The sequence below is a fragment of the Pollicipes pollicipes genome, unplaced genomic scaffold, assembly GCF_011947565.3.
Source record: "Pollicipes pollicipes isolate AB1234 unplaced genomic scaffold, Ppol_2.1 Scaffold_4295;HRSCAF=5057_pilon_pilon_pilon, whole genome shotgun sequence".
NCBI classification, from domain to species: Eukaryota; Metazoa; Arthropoda; class Thecostraca; order Pollicipedomorpha; family Pollicipedidae; genus Pollicipes; species Pollicipes pollicipes.
The window spans coordinates 24179300-24200217 of record NW_023596461.1 but is presented as its reverse complement, the minus strand read 5'-3'; the positions used below and the strand labels follow the sequence as shown (position 1 = coordinate 24200217).

The 20918-nt window shown below is 58.2% G+C and overlaps 2 protein-coding genes across 2 annotated transcripts; one reads left to right on the top strand and one right to left on the bottom strand.

The window, feature by feature from the left end:
• The first annotated feature begins 567 nt into the window (after positions 1 to 567).
• Positions 568 to 14410, top strand: LOC119097323 (trifunctional purine biosynthetic protein adenosine-3-like). Its single transcript, XM_037220371.1, is given in 16 exon segments — positions 568 to 688; positions 1226 to 1356; positions 2658 to 2672; positions 2674 to 2781; positions 3552 to 3631; positions 4007 to 4242; positions 4381 to 4526; positions 4529 to 4571; positions 5508 to 5557; positions 5559 to 5648; positions 5651 to 5686; positions 7139 to 7273; positions 7880 to 7996; positions 8307 to 8428; positions 11498 to 11633; positions 14026 to 14410. Coding segments are annotated over 16 exon segments (1752 nt in total). The 3' UTR covers positions 14212 to 14410.
• A 1636-nt stretch (positions 14411 to 16046) lies between these two features.
• LOC119097322 (snaclec coagulation factor IX/factor X-binding protein subunit A-like) lies at positions 16047 to 17215 on the bottom strand. Its single transcript, XM_037220370.1, has 2 exons — positions 17208 to 17215; positions 16047 to 16569 (listed from the first exon to the last, which is right to left on the bottom strand). The coding sequence occupies exons 1-2, from the start codon at positions 17213 to 17215 to the stop codon at positions 16047 to 16049; spliced, it is 531 nt and encodes a 176-aa protein (XP_037076265.1).
• Positions 17216 to 20918: the final 3703 nt, after the last annotated feature.

The window sequence follows — 20918 nt, the reverse complement described above, 5'->3', positions numbered from 1 at the left end:
GAAAAACGCCCCAGGCGGAATTGCGAGGGCACGTTTGCCGGTGCCGCACGCACAGCGAACTCACTGGGCGTTCGGCTTGTTCGGCTAGTTATAACGTTGTATGGATGCAACGCCTCTCGCTGCAACACAAGATCTTGTTTTCGTGTGTCCCGAGTCGGTTCGCAACTGTTCAGCCTGTCAACCCTGTCAACCCGCCAGTTTCTGACCTGCAAAAACCCGCGGGCTTTTGGCGGAGTGATGGCTCAGACTTGGCGGGCTTTTGTGGGTGAAAAATTTTAGGGGGGAAAATAATGTGTCTTTCGCAGTCCGTAAGCTCCCTTTTCCCAAGCGGGATGAAGATCGGTCGAGACTTCCGACCTGTCTCTACCTCGCAGTTCTGACATTGTCCTCCACTTTGACGGCTCAGCGTCTTTGGCCCACTGTCCTTCCCACTGCTCCATGTGAGCCCTACCCAACGCGTTCGGTCCTCTCACACCTCCGCCAGTCGGTAGGCGCGTGTGGCGGCCGTGTTTCGGTGGCGGGCCGGCGGCCGGACGCCAGCTCACGTGTGCCGCGCCGCCGCAGCTGATGGCGTTCACGGACGGCCAGCGGGTGGCGCTGATGCCGCCGGCGCAGGACCACAAGCGGCTGCGCGCCGGCGACCGCGGGCCCAACACGGGCGGCATGGGGGCCGCGGCGCCGGCGCCCGGCCCGCTCTCGGACACGCAGCTGGCGGCGCTTGCCGGCCGCTGCTTCCAGCCGCTGGTCGACCACTGGCGCGCCGGCGGCGTCTCCTACGTCGGTGAGTCGGCCGCCCGGCAGCGCCAGAGCGGCCGCCGCGTCTTGCCTTGTGTGGCGCAATTTGTGTGCGGCATGCTCACTTGCGGCTGGAAGGTGGGTTTGGTTTGGTGGCGTGGGGCAAAGGACTCGTGTCGCTTGGCTCTTCCGTGTGCTGCATGACGGCGAATTTTTAGTAACGGGTCTGCTTTCTATACGTTATTCTGATCGGTTAAGATTTTCATATTTTCTCTGCTTGATTTCTAACAGTTTGCTCTCTTCCGTGGCTTGCGTGACCGTCGTGTCTGTCCGCACAGGAGGTGGCTGTAGCGCTCTGATCCCGTGACAGTCGCTGTCAGACCACAGCAGTCGCCGCTGCCGGGTGTGTTGTGTGTTTGTGTGTGCACCGGCGGCGGCCGCGGCCGTGCCAGCGCGCGGGCCTGACACGGCGGGCGCCGGCGGCGGCCAGGTGTGCTGTACGCCGGCCTGATGGTCACCGCTGACGGCCCGCGGGTGCTCGAGTACAACTGCCGGCTGGGCGACCCCGAGGCGCAGGCCGTGCTGCCGCTCCTGCAGACCGACCTGTTCGCCGTGCTGACGGTACGGCGGCCCACCCGCCGACACTGCGCACTCTCCTGACGCGCCTCTCTGTCGACACACCGCCGACACACCGTTAACTTCTGCTTACGTGCCTCTCTTTCGACCCATCCCCGACGCTTGCACGGCATTGGCTCGAAAGTGCAAAACTCTTAATTGCATTCTTGGTCACTTGGAGCTGGGCTAGTACCATCGCGTGTGTTTGTTAGATCAGCTCGAACCTTTTGATCTGATGAGTTTCTGGGATCAGCGCTCTTGCTAAGCAGTACTTGTTGCGTGAGGTCTGATCCCGCGATCCAATCAGGAAATTCCGCGTCAGGGATATCATTTTGCGACGAAGGCTTAACGTACCGCAACCATCGGCGCAGCCCGTCCTGTGCTTTTGACGTCTCCTGACCTTTAACACGGCCGCTGTCATCGGCCTACGGTCGGTTGCGTTCGTGACTGACAAATCCTGGTGCACCGCACCTTGACATATTGTATCCTTCGCCCCCCCCCCCCCCCCGTCCAGTTCACTGACGTAGTTTCCCACGCCTCGAGATGCCCTACATGAGAAACAGGTCGCGTGCCGTGGAAGACGCGCCCGCTGCGACGCAACATGTGTGGGTCCCTGCGTCGTCCGACATTGAAAATGCCGATTCCAAGTGGGTCGTCTAACATTTGTTTAACATTTAGAGAAATACAGTTTTGCGTGCGACGGCCTCTACGTCATGTTTGTTTTCTGATCAGTATTGTGTAGAGCGTTGCATTTCAAACACGCTGCAATACGTCTGTTGAACTACGCTCACCATTTGAGCTTGCCACCGTCAGATGTGTGCCTGGAAGGCTTATGCGTGTCTGTGGAAGTTTCGGCGCCAAAGGGAGGGCAGTGAACGCTGTTTTCATAAGTGACGCGTGTGCACCACTTACTGTACGCAATCGGTTGTGTGTTTATTGGTCAGCAGTACTTGGCTTGTTCATTTGAGAACGTCACTGCACGTGGAGTGTTGCGCAAGTGGCGTGCACCCTCTCCGAGCCGTATGCGGAGCCTCTGGCCGTAGATTTAGCCTTTGTCAGGGCTGCGTCAGCTTGTTTTTTGCGCCCATCTGGAAACTTGGCTCAACCTGCCTGGGAATGTTAGATCATGTGTGCGTAGTCCGTCAGACTGACCTGGGTTGGGTTTTCATAGCCAGCCCCAATCTGTGAATGTGTGTTCCGACCTTGATTGTCTCCGAGCTGTTAGGGATGGTCTTCCGCCTCGACACCACCTGACCGGTCTTCTGAGCCTGTCTTGACGCCCCTGGCCGTGCGCTGTCCTCATCCAGGCGTGTGTGGAGGGCCGTCCTGGAGCCGTCAGAGCTGACCTGGCGCTCTGACGTGCACGCCGTCGATGTGGTGCTGGTGAGCGACGGCTACCCCGGCGCCTACCCACCGCTGCCAGATCACAAGGTGGGGCGCCGGCCGGGAGAGGGATACAGGTGGGGAGCCGATCCGGAGAGGGATACAGGTGGGGCGCCGGTCGGGATCGGGATACAGGTGGGGGGGGGGGGGGGGGGCGACCGGAGAGGGATACAGTGGGGGGGGGGGGGCGACCCGGAGAGGGACAGGTGGGGGCCGACCGGAGAAGGATGCAGGTGGGGGCCGACCCGGAGAGGGATACAGGTGGGGGCGCCGGAGAGGATACAGGTGGGGGGGGGGGGATCCGGAGAGGGATACGGTGGGGAGCCGACCCGGAGAGGACAGGTGGGGGCCGACCGAAGGGGGATAATAGGTGGGGCGCCGGCCCGGAAAGGGATAGAGGTGGGGCCCCGGCCCGGAGAGGGATAGAGGTGGGGCGACGCCCGGAGAGGCATACAGGTGGGGCGCCGGCCCGGAGAGGGATAACGAGACGACACACCTAGCTCAGCGTGCTTAGAATCAGCAGATGTTAGCTCACATTGCGAGCCACGCCTCGATGTGTGGAGAGGAGCTGCTAGTGGGCTCCGCCACGGCTCCCGCTGCCGCGCTGTGAGCGCCCCCTCGGTGCCAGTCCTCAGCGCGGCTCTCGCTCCGCTGTGACCGGTCCGCCGCTGTTGCCAGGCCTGGAGAGGCCGCCGCCGCCGACTGCCTGCTCTTCCACGCCGGCACGCGGCGGGACGACGCGCGGCGCGCTGCTGACATCTGGCGGCCGCGTGCTGAACGTAGTGGCAGTGCGCAGCAGTGTGGCGGCCGCCCGCGAGGCGGCGCTGGCGGCGGCCGACCGCGTCCAGTTCCAGGGCAAGCAGTACCGCCAGGACATCGCGGCCCGAGCTCTGGCGCGGTGAGAGGTCGGACGACCCCCTGGCGTGGGGCGAGACTGCTCCCGACACGCGCCATAGGTGATCCAACTCCACTGAGATAAGACTCGCAGTCTGTTTGGTCGCCCGTCGTTCCTTTCTCGGGGCAACGGTTGCGGCTAGCGGTCGGTCCTCCATGACAGTGTAGCAGTGTTTGGTACGTTTTGCGTCCCATCTGGTATTTTGCTCATGGGTGGTACTATTTGTCGATCCTCCCGCGGTGGTAAACGGGAAACGGCTGGTAGCACTCTTTAGCCCGCACCCGAATCAAGCGTGGCGTCTCCGCGGTGCGACACCGCCCACCTCATCACCACCAGGCTCGCCTGTGATCCGTGGCCTCGACCCTGTGTGCTCGCCAGTGAGATTCTGTGTGCCGGCCGGCTAACCTACAAGTCGGCGGGCGTGGACATCGGCGCGGGGGACGCGTTCGTCTCGCGCATCAGCGCCCTGCTCCGGCAGCGGCCGGCCAGCGTGGCCGTGCGCGGCGGCCTGGGCGGCTTCGGCGGCGTGTACGACCTGGCGGCCGGCGCGGCGGACGTGCGCGACCCGCTGCTCGTGGCCGGCACCGACGGCGTCGGCACCAAACTGAAGGTCGGTCGGCGGCGGGAGGCGGCCGCCGCGCGCGCCGCGTCCCTGACCGGCCGGTCCGAGCCGGCTGTGTGCGGCGACGGGCCGCGTCGGTTGTCGCTCTCGTCTGAGACCGTGGCGCCGCGCGTGTCGGCAGGTGGCGCAGGCGTGCGGCCGGCCGGCCGCCTCGGTCGTGACCTGGTCGCCATGTGCGTCAACGACTTGCTGTGCCAGGGCGGCCGTCCGCTGCTCTTCCTCGACTACCTGGCCGCCGGCCGGCTGGAGAGTGCGCCGCTCGACCAGCTGGTCTCCAGGCCGTGCTGGACGGCTGCCGACTGGCTGGCTGCGACCTGCTGGGTATGGGTGTACGATGGGACAGCCCTGTGACGCTGCTGTTCTGCTGGGTATATGATGGTGGACAGCTCTGCGACGCTGATGCTGCTGTGTTGTGGGATGCTGGGACAGCCGTGTGACGCTACTGTCTGCTGGGCATAGGGCGATGGGACAGCTCTGTGACGCTGCTTGCCTGCTGGCATATGACGGTGAGACAGCTCTGACGCTGCGGATTGCTGACTACTGTGGAAGAGCCTGACTAACATTACCTTGGAGGCAAAAACGTGAAGCCAGGCCCTCGAAGGAACACGGTGGTTTCTGTTGGTTTTTCCGTTGGTATATGCTCACTAGATTTTTGCGGTCCCTTGTAAAGTGCTTTATGGTGCGGAAACCCCATTTATCACATTTAACCACGTAGGCTGGAACGCTGTATGCGTTGCTTAGCGTAAAAAGCATCTGCTTTTTCCGTTAACGCTGTCCCAGGTATATGGAACCGATTGGTCCTGCTAGGAATTCTACATTTCTTGGTTGCCACAGCATGGCAACAGTTTTCTCACCAAGTCCATACGAAGAGCACACTAATGCAAATTACCTTACGTAGAGGGATAACATCCGTGTACCAATGCTGAGCCGGGCACGATTGGCAGAGGAAACGTAAACGGCGTAATACAAATCACGGGCGCTTGGTTTCCGTCACGTCCGCGTATACTGACCGTAGCGTCACGGCCGCAGTCCGCCCTACACCAGTCGAGCGTCACGTTTCAGTCCACCTGTATCAGCCGAGCGTCACGTCACTCATCTGCCTGTACTAGCCGAGCGGTCACGTCTCGCGGTTCGTATAGAGAGCGGGGGGGGGGGCTCCCGCCAGCGTCTGTCTGCGTCACGCCCAGGCTCCGTGTGTGGCGGTCGGCACCAGCCGCTGAGCGTGGCGTTCGAGGTGCACGCGTGACCTGCCGACAGGCGGCGAGACGGCCGAGATGCGGTGCGTCTACTCGGAGGGGGCGTACGAACCTGGCCGGCTTCGCGGTCGGCGTGGTGGCGCGGGCGCACTGCCTGCCGCGGCCCGACCTCATGCGGCCCGGGGACTCCCTGCTGGCGCTACACCCGCCTCCGGCCTGCACAGCAACGGCTTCAGCCTGGTGCGCGCGTGGTGGCCGCCGCCGGACTCAGCTACGAGCGCGACACGGCGACCTTCATGCCGTCCCGCCGCCAGCCTGGGTACGGAGACCGAGCCCGCTCGCGCGGTCCGGACCGGTCCACTCTCCCCTGGCTGCTGCGGTCGTGATTCCCTGTGCTGTCAAAATTATGTTGCTGTACCACGTTCCTGTTGCGTTCAGTCTGTGGGTAGTGGTGCGGCGCTGTCCTCGCGCTGCCTCGCCAGGCGGCTTGTGCGGTCTGCCGGGCGCCCGGCGCGCCATGGCTGACTGCCGGCCGCTGTCCGCCCGCCGCAGGGGAGGCGCTGCTGACGCCCCACCGCCAATCTACACGGCGCCGCTGCTGGCTCTGCTGGCCCGGCCCGGGCTGGTGACCGGCGCCGCGCACGTCACCGGTGGCGGCCTGCCCGGGAACGTGGCGCGCTGTCTGCCCGCCCAGCTGGCGGCCCCGGCTGGACGCGGCCACCTGGCTGCGCCCCGACTCGCCCCGGCGCCGCCGCTGCCGCCTGGCTCGCACTCGTCGGTGAGTGCCGCCGCTGGGTCACGGCCCGCGCTGGCGCGGCCGGCCTCGGCCGGCATGTCTGACCTGCGCCCGCCGTCGGACAGTCCTTACGGCTGTCTTCGACAGTCCTCACGTCTGTCGACAGTCCTTACGTCTGTCTTCGACAGCTGTTGCAAGGTGGAAGCCGCTAAGCAGACGAACCTTGGTCCTCAATAACCAACCCGGGGTGACCGCGCTCAGCATCGAACCTCCGTCGTTCGTGAGCTGCATACGGCCCGGTGCGCGTCTGACGCCGCTCGTGACTGCTGTGCCGTCTGTGCGTCAGGCGGCATCAGCGCCGAGGAGCTGTAGCCGCCCTGAACACTTCAACCTTGTGCTTTGGGCATGGTGCTGGGTGGTGCCGGCCGAGCCGGCCGTGAGGAGGCGCTGCAGCTGCTGGAGCAGGCCGGACACCCGGCGCGGTCCGTGGGGACGGCTGGAGGGGAGGAACGGGCAGCACGGTGCGTCAGCTCGGCGCCGGCCGGCCGTCGGGTGGGCTGGTGGCGCGCCAAAGGAGGTGAACAAGCAGTCTTGAGTGCAGCAAGGAACACGGTCTGTGTGTGCGTTTGGCGATTGGTCGTGATTTAGTATACATACATACGTGCATATGTATACTATGTATGCATATGTATACATATGTATGCATATATATATATATATATAGATATATATATATATATATATTAATAAAAACTTGAGCGCACTTGCGCACTTGAGGCATGAGCGCCACGCGATTGTCCGCGTCCCACCCGCTTAGCACCGTAGCTGGTGTCGTTTCTGATCGCCTTGCAGCGTCTCGGTCCCGCTGAGCGGTGACCGAACGGCCTGGGACGTGGCGTGTGACCCCGCCCTCTGTGTTCGGTGCAGACGGCGCCGGGGACACCGCGGCGCCTCAGGTGCTGCTGGACGGCCTGCAGACCCAGCTTAGTGCCGTGATGGCCGGCCTGACAGCGGCCGGCGTGGTGGCCCGGCCCGTGCGGGCCCGCTGCCGTGTCGGCGTGCTCATCTCCGGCTCCGGCACCAACCTGCAGGTGAGGTGGCCTCCTGCCCCGGGCGCGCTGTCCAGGCGGCGGCCTCCTGCCCCGGGCCCGCCGGCCAGGATGCGGCCTCTTTCCCCAAGGTCCGCTGGCTGGGCGGCAGGCTCCTGCCCCGCAACCGCTGACCGAGCAGCGGCGTCCTGTCCCGGACCCGCCGACCGAGCAGCGGCCTCTTGTCCCGGACCCGCTGGCCGGGCGGTGCCCGTCGCCTTGCCGACGGGCGGCGCTCCACACAGGCGGTCAGACGGCCGGGCAAGCGTGCGGTCGGTGTTAATGGCGATGGGAAGCATTCGGAGGGTAGAGATGCGAGATTGCCGAGCTTGCACGTTTGTTAAGCAAACTGATTGTAAGAAATGTTTACGTAGCAGTTGAAGGCGCGGGCGTCAGCTTGAGCGAGTGTCCTCGCCGGCTGGTTGACCAGTGTCGGCTGATAGTCACAGATCCTGGGCACTGTTTTTCCCGACGCTTGGCATGGAAACATCCGCTGACAGCTGGCAAGGGGCCTGCAAGTAGCGTTAGCGAATACGTTGTCGGTTGTCTGTTGGCGGTGCAGGCTGCGGGTGCATGTGCGGGTGTGAACGATCTGCGTCCGCTTCCCAGGCGCTGATTGACTACGCCGGGCGGGTCGACAGCTCGGCCGAGCTCGCGTTGGTCATCTCCAACAAGGACGGCGTCAAGGGACTGGAGCGGGCCCGCGCCGCCGGAGTGCCGTGCCAGGTGGGCGAGCAGCCTTGCTGAGCAGCTGGCAGGGAAGCCGCCTCTCTCGTATTCCAGGACGCGATGCGGGCGTGTGGCTTGCGCCGCTGTGAGTCTGACCCCGCTCCGACTTCGCGTGATCTGTGACCTGACCTGTGACCTGGCACTGCTCCGATGACCTGACCAGCTCTGACCTGCGTCTCGCGGTGATCTGTGACCCTGACGCTGCTTTGATGACCTGAAGGGCTGTGACCGGTACCTAGCGCTGTTCTGATGACCTGATCGATCCTGGCGACGTCTCGCGGTGACCTGTGACCGGTGCCGGCCGCAGGTGATCCGACACACGGCGTTCGCCGGCCGGGAGCAGTTCGACCTGGCCATGCACGCGGCGCTGGAGGCGCGCGGCGTGCAGCTGGTGTGCTGCGCCGGCTTCATGCGCATCCTCTCGGCCCGGTGAGAGCTGGGTGGGCCGCCGGCGCCGTCAGCCGCGGGCTCGGCGCTGCTGCCGCTCGGTCCGGCCGCCTGTCGCCCCTCACCTCGGATGACGGACGCGCTGGCCGCAATCTGCTGGCAACAGAGTATTGCGATGGTGCGATATTCTGGTAAAGTCAGCTGGTTGTTGAATGATACTTTATCACATGAAATATCTGTTTTTATTCCACTGTCACGTGGGATCCATGTTAGTCACCCCTGACATTACATGCCCTGTTGTCCTGTCCTGTCCTGTCCTGTCCTGGTCCCAAAACGGCCGGCGCAATGACTGTGTGCCATTTCAGCGCTGGCGTTCACGCGTTTTGAAAGATCAGAACTCCTGTGACAAGCAGGCGCGAATCGTGCGGTTGTTTGGCACTTTCGTAGATTTCCGTTGCGCACAACTCCGTCGGTACGTCATATCGGTGCTATCTGACCACGCCTAAGCACAATTCCAGCTGTATAAGATGACACCGTGTTACACTATGGACAGAGCCCCAAGTCGGATGGCTGCGGGTAAAATCGTCGCTGTTTATAGACCAGCGAGCAACCGTCTGCTTGTAAGTTCTTAGCTGTGCGGAATATAAGTTGTGTTGCGCTCGCCCCATGCCGTCGATTTTCTTTTCGCAGATTTGGTCGGAACCTTTTGATTGATTGGATGGATTTCTGGGAACATTGTCCGCACTAAGTAGTGTTTTATGCGCTGGTCCAGACACCACCATCCGACCACAAAATTCTGGTTGAGCAGTGGAATGTAGCGAAGAAAGCCCAACGTGCCGCAATGCCCGGCAGGGCTTGTCCTGGCCTCTGACGTCACCTGACCTTACCGGTCACATACATTCCCAGTCGGGCAAACAGCGAGCACCTAAAGCGAGTCGGACAGAACCCGCCACACATGGTGAAACAAAAGACAGGCGCTCTAACCTACCGAGCCATCAGGACGGACATTGACCTGTCGCTCAAATTAAATGGCCCATGTGCTGGTCTGGAATGACTTCTCACCGGCTCATATTGGACACTAATTGCAACCGGTCGGACGCCATTTGTGATGACGAATTGGGCCACCTCCAGTATGTCTCGTGGCGGCGTCGCCATTCTTCCGAAGTCCAATGCTCACTGCCTAATGTGCAGTCAGCGGAGCGCTTCGGCCGGGGATTCAGGGGCCCATTTAGAGGTCGTCAAATCAATGTCCCTGCCATGCTGCAGACGTGAACTGCGGACCCCGTGCGGGCATGCGTTTCACGTGCCGTAATTCAGCCCGAATTATCGTCAAATGAATTTACTTCGCTTTTTGCTAACCCAGCTCAGGACGACCCATACGCATTTGCTGAATTGGAAGCGCATGGCGGCGACCGGCGGCGACTTACTCGCCTCTCTACAGGATATGTCGCAATACCCATGCTGAGTGATGTGGACGTAGAATTCTGAACGGTAGCCGTCTGTGTCTGCGGCGTGGCCAAATGTTGTTTTACGTCGTTGAAGCAAACTCATAGACTAGTAATCAGACAAAAGATTATAGGCTAGCTGGCATATTAAGAATAAGTTCAGCGCGGTCGAAGACAAAATGCACCGATAGAGGACATCCACGCTGCCATGGTTTGCGCTCACCAGAATATTTTGGCACCGTGAAACCGTGACAAAGTTGCACCTCGATGAGTTTCTTCGAAAATGGAAGTAGAGATCTTCTCATGGTCGAATGCAAAATGGCCCACATCCATGTGCAAAGGGGCAAATGCTAAAGATGTGGGATTAATCCTTTCCCCAAAGGCAATTTTCCTGGAAGATACCAACGCAGAAACAGATCGTGGGTGGCACTCTATCGCGCCGATTACGGTGTTGACACTGCCCCACATTTACGGTAAAGTAAGACGCTCAGGAAGCATTTGATGAGAATGAATCAGCAGGGTAGGTGAGTCGCCGCAGTATTCTTGGATTCCATGGTCGTTCAATCCACGTCCACGCCCTTCTCCTTCAACTTGTGGACTCAAATGCCGCGTAAGTGTGTCATTCCAGTGTGAAAAGTTAGGTAGTTCAATCTGAACTTCTCTTGTCTCAGCAGTTCTGTGAATGGATGCTGCTTTCGCACCACCATTGAGTTATCATGGATAATTTGCAAAATTTTATAAAACGTGATCATTAGAACTCAGTGAAGAACTGTAGCCGCCCGAAGAGCTGAACCCATTTACCGAGAGCAAATTCACTGAATAATGCTAGTTCGTGGCCATTGCCACGCCATCCTTCGCCTCAAAATGGGGTTCATGGAACTGAACCGTGCAGAACGATCATCTTTCAGACGCTTGGCACAGGTAAAAACACAGGTGAACCGCAAAGCTTGAAAGATTGCAGAAATGAAATGAGATGTGTTAGACTTTTGTGAGGTTGGCGTGATGTGCAATGTGCGCGGTATCGGACCTCGTGACGTATGGTATTTCGTACCCGGTCAACGCCCGCGATATATTTTCGGAAGACGGCATTTTCTGCGCGTCGTCATATTTATATATTTTATATCAGGAATTGGGAATAGTTTTTACCCCTGGTGGAGCTGGCGATCTCTGGCTGCATTTGTTTGTAGCCCTCGCCTTTCCTTCTTGACATATGAGCCAATTTATGTACCATATGGAGTATACGTGATGATGCGGGCTAATGGGTATAAAGGCAAGCAATCTTTCGTGTTAGCACCGAACTTAAAATGGCAGCGCACATTCTTGAAATGGTCAGCAGTAAGTTCTTGACGTTATTGTCCATCACTCTTCAGGGTTGTGTGTCGTCATATTTAGACCTTTTGTGTCAGAAATTGGGAATTGTTTTTATCTTATTGTGAGACCGATAAGCTGGAGCTGCCGCACGTCTGCGGGCAGCAGGTCCGGCCTGCAGGAAGCGTCACTGGCTGCCGCGTCTCTGCTTGCCGGTTTCAGTCTAGCAGCCTCCGGCCGGTGTGTGGTTACGTATCGGCCTGCCCAGCCCGCAGCAGCCGCTGGCTGCCGTACCACACGACCTCCATTGGGCCCAGTGTGCAGCCTCATCTGACTGGTGCGTCTCTCTGTGCGCCAGTTTTGTGCAGCTGTGGCGCGGCCGGCTGCTCAACATCCACCCGTCACTGCTGCCGGCGTTCCCGGGCCTGCACGTGCACCGCCAGGTGCTGGAGGCCGGCGTCCGCCTGTCCGGCTGCTCCGTCCACTTCGTCGAGGTCGGTGGCCCAGGCAGGCTGTGCGGTGTCGCTGGCCGCCCGGCTGGCGCTAGCGGCTGAGCACACTCACTGCGTCGTACAGCACAGCACGGCTGTGACCTTTGTCATGTTCGATAGCTGCCCGGCTGGCGCGCCAGCGGTGGAGCACACTCACTGTGTCGTACAGCACGGCACGGCTGTGACCTTTGTCATGTTCGATAGCTGTCCGGCTGGCGCGCCAGCGGTGGAGCACACTCACTGTGTCGTACAACACGGCACGGCTGTGACCGTTGTGATGTCCGCTAGCTGCCCGGCTGGCGCGCCAGTGGCGGACCACACTCACTGCGTCACACAGCACATGACGGCTGTGACCGTTCGGATGCTCGCTGGCAGCCACGCCATTATCTGGGCGGGCGTGGCGTGCTTCTGACCGCATGTGGGACATGGTGCTTGTTTGCCTGTCATATGCTTGTCCGTTGACAAGGACACCGGTTCCGGTGCATGGCCCGGCGGCACGTTGAATTGTCCAGACGCCAGAAATAAGGTGGGGGATGGGGTGGGCGCTTTGTCCGAGCTGGCGGCCGCAGTCGGCCAGCGGCGTCCCAGCCCCTTGGGGTCGTGGTGACCGACGACTGGTGCCAGCTGGAGTCAGCCGACTCCGGCTGGGGTGCCCACTGCGTCCGAGCGCCGTATCGTGGTGACCGCTGGGGCTGAACTAGTGTTCCGGGTTCGGTAGTGAAATATTTCGATATGTACACTTCATTCAAATGTGCAGGAGATGTAGCATGCGTGTATCCAGTTCATTGCATCACGTACACGCCAAACACACGCATGCGCTAGGAATCTATACGTTGCGAATTAGGACTGTACCAAGAGGTAACGGTAATGCGGTGATTTAGCTGTGTGTGTGAAAAGTCAGAGGTATGGGGTTCGATTCATCGCGGTGCCGCTCTTCCTGCCAGCACCGGGTGAGGGCAGGCGATGTTATGCGAGGATAACCTCAGAATCCGAAGGCGTCAGAAAACCTCAGCGATGACTGAAACTTACCAGGTCAAGGGTATTATAAATCAAGACTTTGGCAAGCAATTCGCCATTCGCGGCCACGTGTAGATGAGTGCAAATGTGTAGGTGAGAGATTCGCCAATGTGTAGATGAGACTTCGTTAAAAGATGCGCCCAGCAGAACCGTAATTGAAATGCATTGCTTTGTTAAACGCCACAGGGTTTTCTCCTGGCTTTAATTGCGTGCTTTTTCCCAAGCTTTTTGATATTTTTCCCGCATATTGGTTCGATGTGTGGCTTCCAATGATGTGCGGCTTCCAAGTTTACATGAGCCTCATGTAAACTGGTGCTCGACGCCATGGTGATTCCATGCTAGCCCCACCATCTTCGTCCTATCTTCATTGATCGGTCGTATGGGGGGAGGCGGGGGGGGGGGGGGGAGGCGGGAAGGAGTGTTCACGGAGGTCACTGGGGATAACGGCTTCTCGTTACCTGGAGGAGTGCTGACAAATTGGGTCGTATGGGGAATCACCATGGAATCAGATGACACTGAGCACATGCCTGGCCCTATGGGGGGGGGGGGGGGCTTTGCTACACCGGAGCCTCGTAGGGCCAGGTGTAACGAAGCCATGGTTAGTGTACCCATGGATTTGTCGGGTACACTTATCATGTTAGTGTACCCAATAAACATGGTTTGTGTACACTAACATGGTGGCCATGGTTAGTGTACCCATGCATGGGTGCATTAGCATCGCGGCGCGGTATCCCTGGCATACCCGTAGGTCAAAGTGAGCGGGAGCCAACATTAGATAAATTCCGATATCATTATTGTGCGTCGGCCATGGCTCAACACCTGCCTTCACGAATAAGTCGACTCCCAAATCGGCTATCTTACCCTCTTACGGTTTGAGGGAAATCCGAAGCTGAAACTGAGTTTGGAAACTACTTCGATTTGCCCTCGTTTTTGCGATCGAGGGCCACTGTGCTGACGTGGTGTGGGGCCGCCTCCGTGGTCTGCCGGCATCCCGCCGTGTGTGTGTAAGTTCTGCTGTTCCGTGCCCCGCCTCGGGCTCACTGGTACACGCGGTACGTCCAAAGTCACTTCTGTGGTTGACACGCGTCCCAGGCACTCCACACAGTACGTCCCGCCGGCGCATCCGTCCCCGCGCCGGCGGCTCTCCCCACTTTTCTGGTTACTGCCTCCTCTCGTGGGCCCCGCGGCCGCGCCCTTGCACGGGGCGGGATGAGAGGAACGCAAGCGCCTTGAAGCGGCGCTCGCCAAGCTACACAAACATCCACTGGCTGGTACATAGGTGTTCTGTGGTACCTTATATGTGCGCCGGTGGTGGTCCGCCGGCGGAGAGCGCTGGTGACCGTACTCGACCGTAACCCCGCCGCCTCCGCCCCGGCAGGAGGAGGTGGACGCGGGTGCCCTGCTGGTGCAGCGGGCCGTGCCCGTGCTGCCGGCCGACACCGAAGCTCAGCTGGAGGAGCGCGTCAAGGTGGCCGAGCACGCCGCCTACCCGGAGGCCGTCGAGCTGGTGGCCAGTGGCGCCGTCAGACTTGGCGAGCACGGCCGGTTGGTGTGGCGCCACTGAGGCCGTGACCGGTCCCGCCCGGCGCTGTGGAGTGCGAGCCGAGTGTGTCGCCAACCAACGAGCCAGCTGGCGGAGCAGCGCCGTGACCGGAGCAGCACTGCGACGGGAGCAGCACTGCTACCGAAGCAGCACCGCGACCGGAGCAGCACCGCGACTGGAGCAGCGCCGCGATGGGAGCAGCACCGCGACCGGTGCAGCACCGCGATGGGAGCAGCACTGCGACTGGAGCAGCACCGCGACCGGAGCAGCACCGCGACCGGAGCAGCACCGCGATGGGAGCAGCACCGCGACCGGAGCAGCACCGCAATCAGGGCAGCACCGCGACCGGAGCAGCAGCGCGATCGGAGCAGCACCGCGACCGGAGCAGCAACGCGATCGGAGCAGCACCGCGATCGGAGCAGCAACGCGACCGGAACAGCACCGCGATCGGAGCAGCACCGCGACCGGAGCAGCACCGCGACCGGAGCAGCACCGCGACCGGAGCAGCATCGCGACTCGCTACTGTCCGACCGTCTGATGGGCGTGGCCTCTCCGTTGCCTGGCTTGTCACTTGGCTCACATTGTATCGGGCATCGTCCAATGGTCAACGTTTCACAATATTGGGATCCCTGATGTGGCAATGCAGAGGACGCCCCTGTTGCCACGTGGACGTCATACGGGGCTAGTTAGGTGAGCAACAGGCTTGAAGGGTCATGTTGTGATGCTTATAAAGACATTGTGAGGTTTGAACCTAAAAGTGCTCGGAGGCAGCAAGCAGTTACGTGGGCTCCTGTATAACTTCGGCCATCGGCGATGTTTCCCCACTGTACTTGGATAATATATGCACGATATACAGCACACATGGCTGTCCCGCTCACCGAACACAGTGCTCGTATATGAACACATCGAGGCAAACGTGGTGACGGTAAGGCTATTCTTCACCTTGCGCTCTTGTTTTATAATATGCTTTCTTTTGGAGGACTGCCCACCTTGGTTTTTGGCAACGTTTAAGAGACGGCATTTCGAGTTTTTCGGTGTCCTGTACCGCGTCACCCTCTCCATTCCACGATTAGAACGAGGTATCCCAGTACCCGAGCTCTGCCAAAACTCATCTCTGGCGCCATATTCAGTAGTAGGCGATCCAGAGCAATTTTGGTACGCAGATCATTAAACTCAATCCTGAAAAAGCAGAAAGAATGTGACGTTTTTTTAACACAACCGGCAGAAAGGCTGACGGTTTATTAAGATGTAATTCAGGCGTCAACGATTCACAAAAAAGGGAAAGCGCAGTCGATTCCAGAAAAAGCAGCGGCGGATGGGAGCATGGTGCTATCGGTCCCACTCTTTCAACGCGAATTGTGCTCGCGGCTGCGGGCTGCCCCATCCCACCCTTATGCGACACACATTGCGAACCAGCTGAACCAGGCCGCACATCATCATTCTGCGCTAATATCGCAGCGAACCTCTGGAGTGATGTATTGTGAGACATCATTTCCACGCGCATCGTGTGCCATTTTCGAGTACGACACTACACATTTGTAATACGAATCATCCGTTTGGTGGCGCATGTCCTAGCCGAATGTGGTGCTGACTGGTCTGGCACAGCCCGCCTGCCACGGCGTCCCAGGTTGACTGGAAATTCCATTCGCACCGCCGCAGTTCCAGTGAACCGTTTGTGACGCGTCGTGCTAATCCCGGTCCGAAAGGCTAACTCGTCAGCCGTGCGGCACCCTTCCCTCGCCCGCCTTGTGCACGGTGCAGTTAGTGCGTGATGTGTGCACATGCACGACCCCTCGGCGATTCGCCCCGGTAAGGCGAGCGCTGAGGCGAAGAAAACGTCTCACGAGACACGCCGTCTAAGGGATGTACTTGCAGACGGACTGGCGCTGATACGACCTGGTGTCAAGCCAACCGCCATTGCTGATTGCCATTTTGCCGAACAGAACTCTGGTCAGATTGCCGTCAGGCCGGTTTTCTAGCCAGTTGGTGAAGTTGAGTGGGCTGCCGTCGAGCCAGCGGAACTCGTACGCCCTCCATGTCGGCTCGTAGTGCAGACCGATGTTAACAAACCGCGTCGAGTCGTTATGGGCCTGGACCATGGCGCGGACAAACTGGTTCTCCTCCGCGGAGAGGATGGAGGCCAGCTGGGAGCCGGTGTGGAGTGTCTCGCATGCCTCCTTCGCCTTCGTCCACCTCAGCTCGTCGTTGATGAAGGCGTAGCAGTTGCCGCAGTCGCCGCTCCAGCCGGGGTCGCAGCCCAGCAGGCGGCAACCGTTCAGGTCGAACTGGACTGCGGTGCAGGCCGACTCCAGCTGGCAGTAGAGGCCGCAGTGGGCGGCGCTGCCGGCGGCCACCGCGGCGACCTCCTCCCGCTGGTGGCTGCCGGCGGCCAGCAGCGGCAGCCGGCGGCCGACGGCCATCGCCAGCAGGGCGACCCACAGCAACAGCGGCAGCAGACGACACCGCATGGCGGGATGTTGTCGGCAGTCAGCCGCTTGAGGGCCGGGCACTGGCGAAGTGTTCAGCGCCGGGCGTCACTCGCGGCTCTCACCCACCGCCGCGTCCGCGCCCTAATGTCCTTCCATGCTGTGTCTTTGGTAACCAGGCACGCGGAAATCAATACCAGTCTGATGTAGCGCGACGGCCATTTCGCGCAATGCTCGAGGCGATGCAGCGCGCGATGTCCCGTGATGTGTGATTTCCGGTTTATTTTCCACGCGCGAGCGCTACGGACCACAACGCCTCCCTCAATTTAAATATTCACATTGGAATGGAACCAATTGGTAGCACCTACCTAACATCAATCTTCCGGCAAAATGGATGCTAATCAGTGCATATTGTAGTCTGATTACGGCATGGCTTTGTTCAGAAGTTAATGCCATAGGCTCGTGCCGCGGCCGGTCACCTGCAGCGTGATCGATGAGCCAGTCATTGACAGGCGCGTCAGAGCCAGTATTTCGCGTTCCTTTGTCTGCATCGTAGGTCCGTTGTCATGGGCTGCGACGGATCTAATTCACCTGAACATTCTGCACCTTAAAGTAACGGAGAGGCATTCTGGTCGCGGAAAGGCATGCATTTTTTGGTACTAAGGACGCCTCGGATAGTGTGCCATCCGGCCGGGTACCGGATAAGTTCTGGGAAGGGTTGCGTGATATCGTACGGAATCGTGATTAAGTTGCTAAGTACGTTTGCAAAGAAGATTATACACATAAATAGAATAGTATTACTGGCCTCGCAGGATAACCAAGAGAATGGAGAAATAGAGTATTCTGTAGAGAGAGCGGAGAGACTGATGGGTCTCTTCATTTTCCTTGTTATTCTGCGGGGAATAAGGCTATAAGTACTGCCGTATTTATACGAATCGTGATACTGAGAGTTGATATTTTTGAATCGAGGGATACCGCTAGCATCACATTCAAATATCCTTTCATCTCAATTTTTCCTGCTTCTTAATTGGAGCCAGTCTAACAAGGGTTCAGTCTGGTATGGGCACGTACGACCCTGCGGCCAGGTCAGCTCATGCTAACCCCGCCAACTATCGGCTTCATTCATTCTCAGTGGTAAAGAACCAATTGTAAATATGTGGATGAAACCTTAAACTTTTAGCGCACCTGGCGATTTTTAAACTTGTCTCACTGTAGCCGAGAACTAAACTGGCGCGGCTGATGCTCGGCCAACGCAGGAATTGTCGCAGTGTAAACACATTGATATTTTGTGGTTCGGTCCTCGCCTTATAAGTCCACATGGGGCCAGCAAACATGTCCAAAGCCCAAAGAAATGCGATATATACTACAGGCTTAACGACGACATGAGACGGGCGGGGCTTGGTGAGATTGGAGAGAAGAACATTGAATTTTTGTTCAAGTAGATTCCGTGTAACAACAGCAGGGAGACAATGACACATGTGGGGACACCTCCATGAGAAGATCATAAGCGAGGGGGGGGGTCTGCATGGACGCGACTTTCAAATGTTTGACTTCCATCTTCAGCTCTGCGCCTGACTAAAGCGATCGCGAAGCTCGGGCAGCGGCATCCCGCGGTGACGCCGCACCATCGTCACTCGTGTCACGATCGGCACAGCGGCATGCACCAGCAGGAGTGCCAACGCCAGTTCTAGGCGAAATGACTTTAATGCAGAGACGCATACACAAAATGAGTGCAACGCGGCAAAATGTATGCTTCAAAAAGATATATCCGCCATTACCTTTACTGCATAACTTATTCAGTGCGCACCGCAATCTTTACTGCAAAAGGATCGTACAACATGCGTGCCTCACGACAAAACTTACGCTGTAAAAATGCATACCCTCACTTCTTATAAGCAAAGACTCAAGCAGCCTTTACATTTACGCGACGTTCTTTCTACTGCAGACTTGGTGTCGCGTTAGTGCCATACGCAGGCGCGCAGCCAGAGGATTTGCAAGCGGCGGGGGGGGGGGGGGTACATGGGGTTGACAAAGGGCCCCCTGATTGCAAAAGGTCTTTCACCAAAAAGTCGTTGAATATGGCATATTTGCTAATGAGGGCACATTTTTATTTTACATGTTTCATTTCATCCTTCTATGACTGGAATGATGAAATGGATTGGAAACTATGACTGGCAGCTACCGCGAGATCAATTTTGCCTGAACTTTGTAGTCAATAAACTGAAAGAATCATGCATTAAACGAATGTATGACATACATAGCCAGCGCTAAAGGGCTTAAGGGTTACTCCGCCCCACCGCGGGATATTTTCCGGCTGCCATTCTGGCGGCACAGGGCGAGATCCCCGGGTTGATCGAGAGGGCCTTAGAGGGCAACGTCAGATCACATTGATCCCAGACCCCCATCCATGACGCGGGAGGCCTTCTAACCCGCGCAGTTGACCCCGGTACAGTACAGGACGCATATTGACTCAATGGCATCCCTGATCGCAGCAGGTGGTCCAATAATTGGCACGTAGACTCCAGTTCGCCTTAACTGGCCCATGCTGGAATTGAGTTGGAGGGCCCACCATTCGGTGCTTGGGACCCTGACTCGCACAAGACACTTCCATCGCCTCAACGTGAGCAATCACCATACGCTCTCACGTTTCCTTCCCATGTCAGATAGCCCCGACCAACGCAAGGAGCCCTCTGGCATTCGGGGTCCGGTCCCCGTCCCTTTGAGCGAACCTGCCTCGACCGACTACAGGGCCCTAGTTGACACAAAATACCTTGTTGGGCGTTGTGGGCCCCTGAACGATACAGGACCCCCCCCCCCGCATTGTGCAGGGGCCCGACCAATGTAAATCGCGGGCCCGGCGTCGTCCCTGCTTAGGAAATGGGCCCCCAGAGCTCAGACCGACACAAGGACAGCTGTACGCTGTTGATGATCTCTGGCCGTAATAGAGGAACACCCTGTTTCAAGGGTCCCCAATCAGTGGAAAAGGCCCCTAACTGACATACTCTGCTCTACTCTTCTAAATAACTCTGACTGACCACGACCATATGGGCGGGGGTCCTTAATGTGACCTATTGCCAGCCCTTCAGACTCGTCAGCTTCCAATCGGTTCCTTGATCATACGCGCTCGGGTGGGGGTGGGAGTCAAATTGACCCCCCCCCCCCGAAGGTTTTTCTAGAATGGTTTCCGAACGGCGCGGCGTAGCCGCACTACATTCTGCATAGCTGTAGACAATTGAATAGCAGATCGTTTGGTATCAACAATTTAGATATAACTTATAAGGTCGCTGACCTATGACTGGTCAAAGTCAGGCCATGGTTTTAGCGAAGGCAATTTCTAGGGAATCATTCAGTCTGATCCAACAACGGAGTGTTAGACGAAACCGTACATCTCTGAAATGCTTCTTCAGACAACACAACAGTTGAATGAGCAAATTACATTGACCTAAGGTCAGGTATGAAGGTCACGCCAAGGTCAAAACCAACCGGTTTTGTTACTCCGGGGCTTGTTGTATGGGATGGTTTCTGGTGCTCCTTTCGAATTTATGGTAGCATGAACCGCATTATACATCTTACACGAACCTCTTGAACGTCATAATAGGTCATTGACCTAAAATGACCCAGGTCAACATTTTGTTTGAGGAACATACTGCCTAGCATAATCTTTGTCGCTTAGTCAAATGCAAAACTCAAAGCAATCCTGTATGATTTTGATCACCTTGACCTTCAAAAGGTAGAAAAGGTCACTGACCTTACATGAGCATGTGATCTTTTGCTTAGAAATGGTTATCTAGGTTCAGGGGTCACTTTAGAGACCAACCTGGAACTGGACATTGTTTGACCTTTTTTGACCTGAAGGTCATGACCTAGGAACCTGAAACTTTGACCTAAGTGAGTTCACGTACAGGTTAACACACCCTGTAAATTTGGTGTCTTTAGCTTTCTTAGTTCCAGAGATCTCAGGTGGGGGGGGGGGGGGGGCAAATTCACCTCCCACCTGAGCGAAGGGTATCTAGCCGGCCACCCGGGCGCTTGTTAAGTCTCGGAGAGACCCTTCGACCCCTCATCGGGCCCCTCAAACACCGCTCCCCTGACCAGCACAGGAGCCTCTCATTGTATGAAGGACCCCGAAGATTGCGAATCGTGGGCCACGGCCTCGTTCCTGCTTGGGAGATGGCCCCCAGCGTTCAAGATGACGGGGAGCCAATCGTTCGGTGTTTGTAGTTTCTGACCGACTTAGACACCCGCATTGTCTCAGGGGGTCCTGAAATGGTGCAAAAGGATCTCTGATACTACAGGTCACGG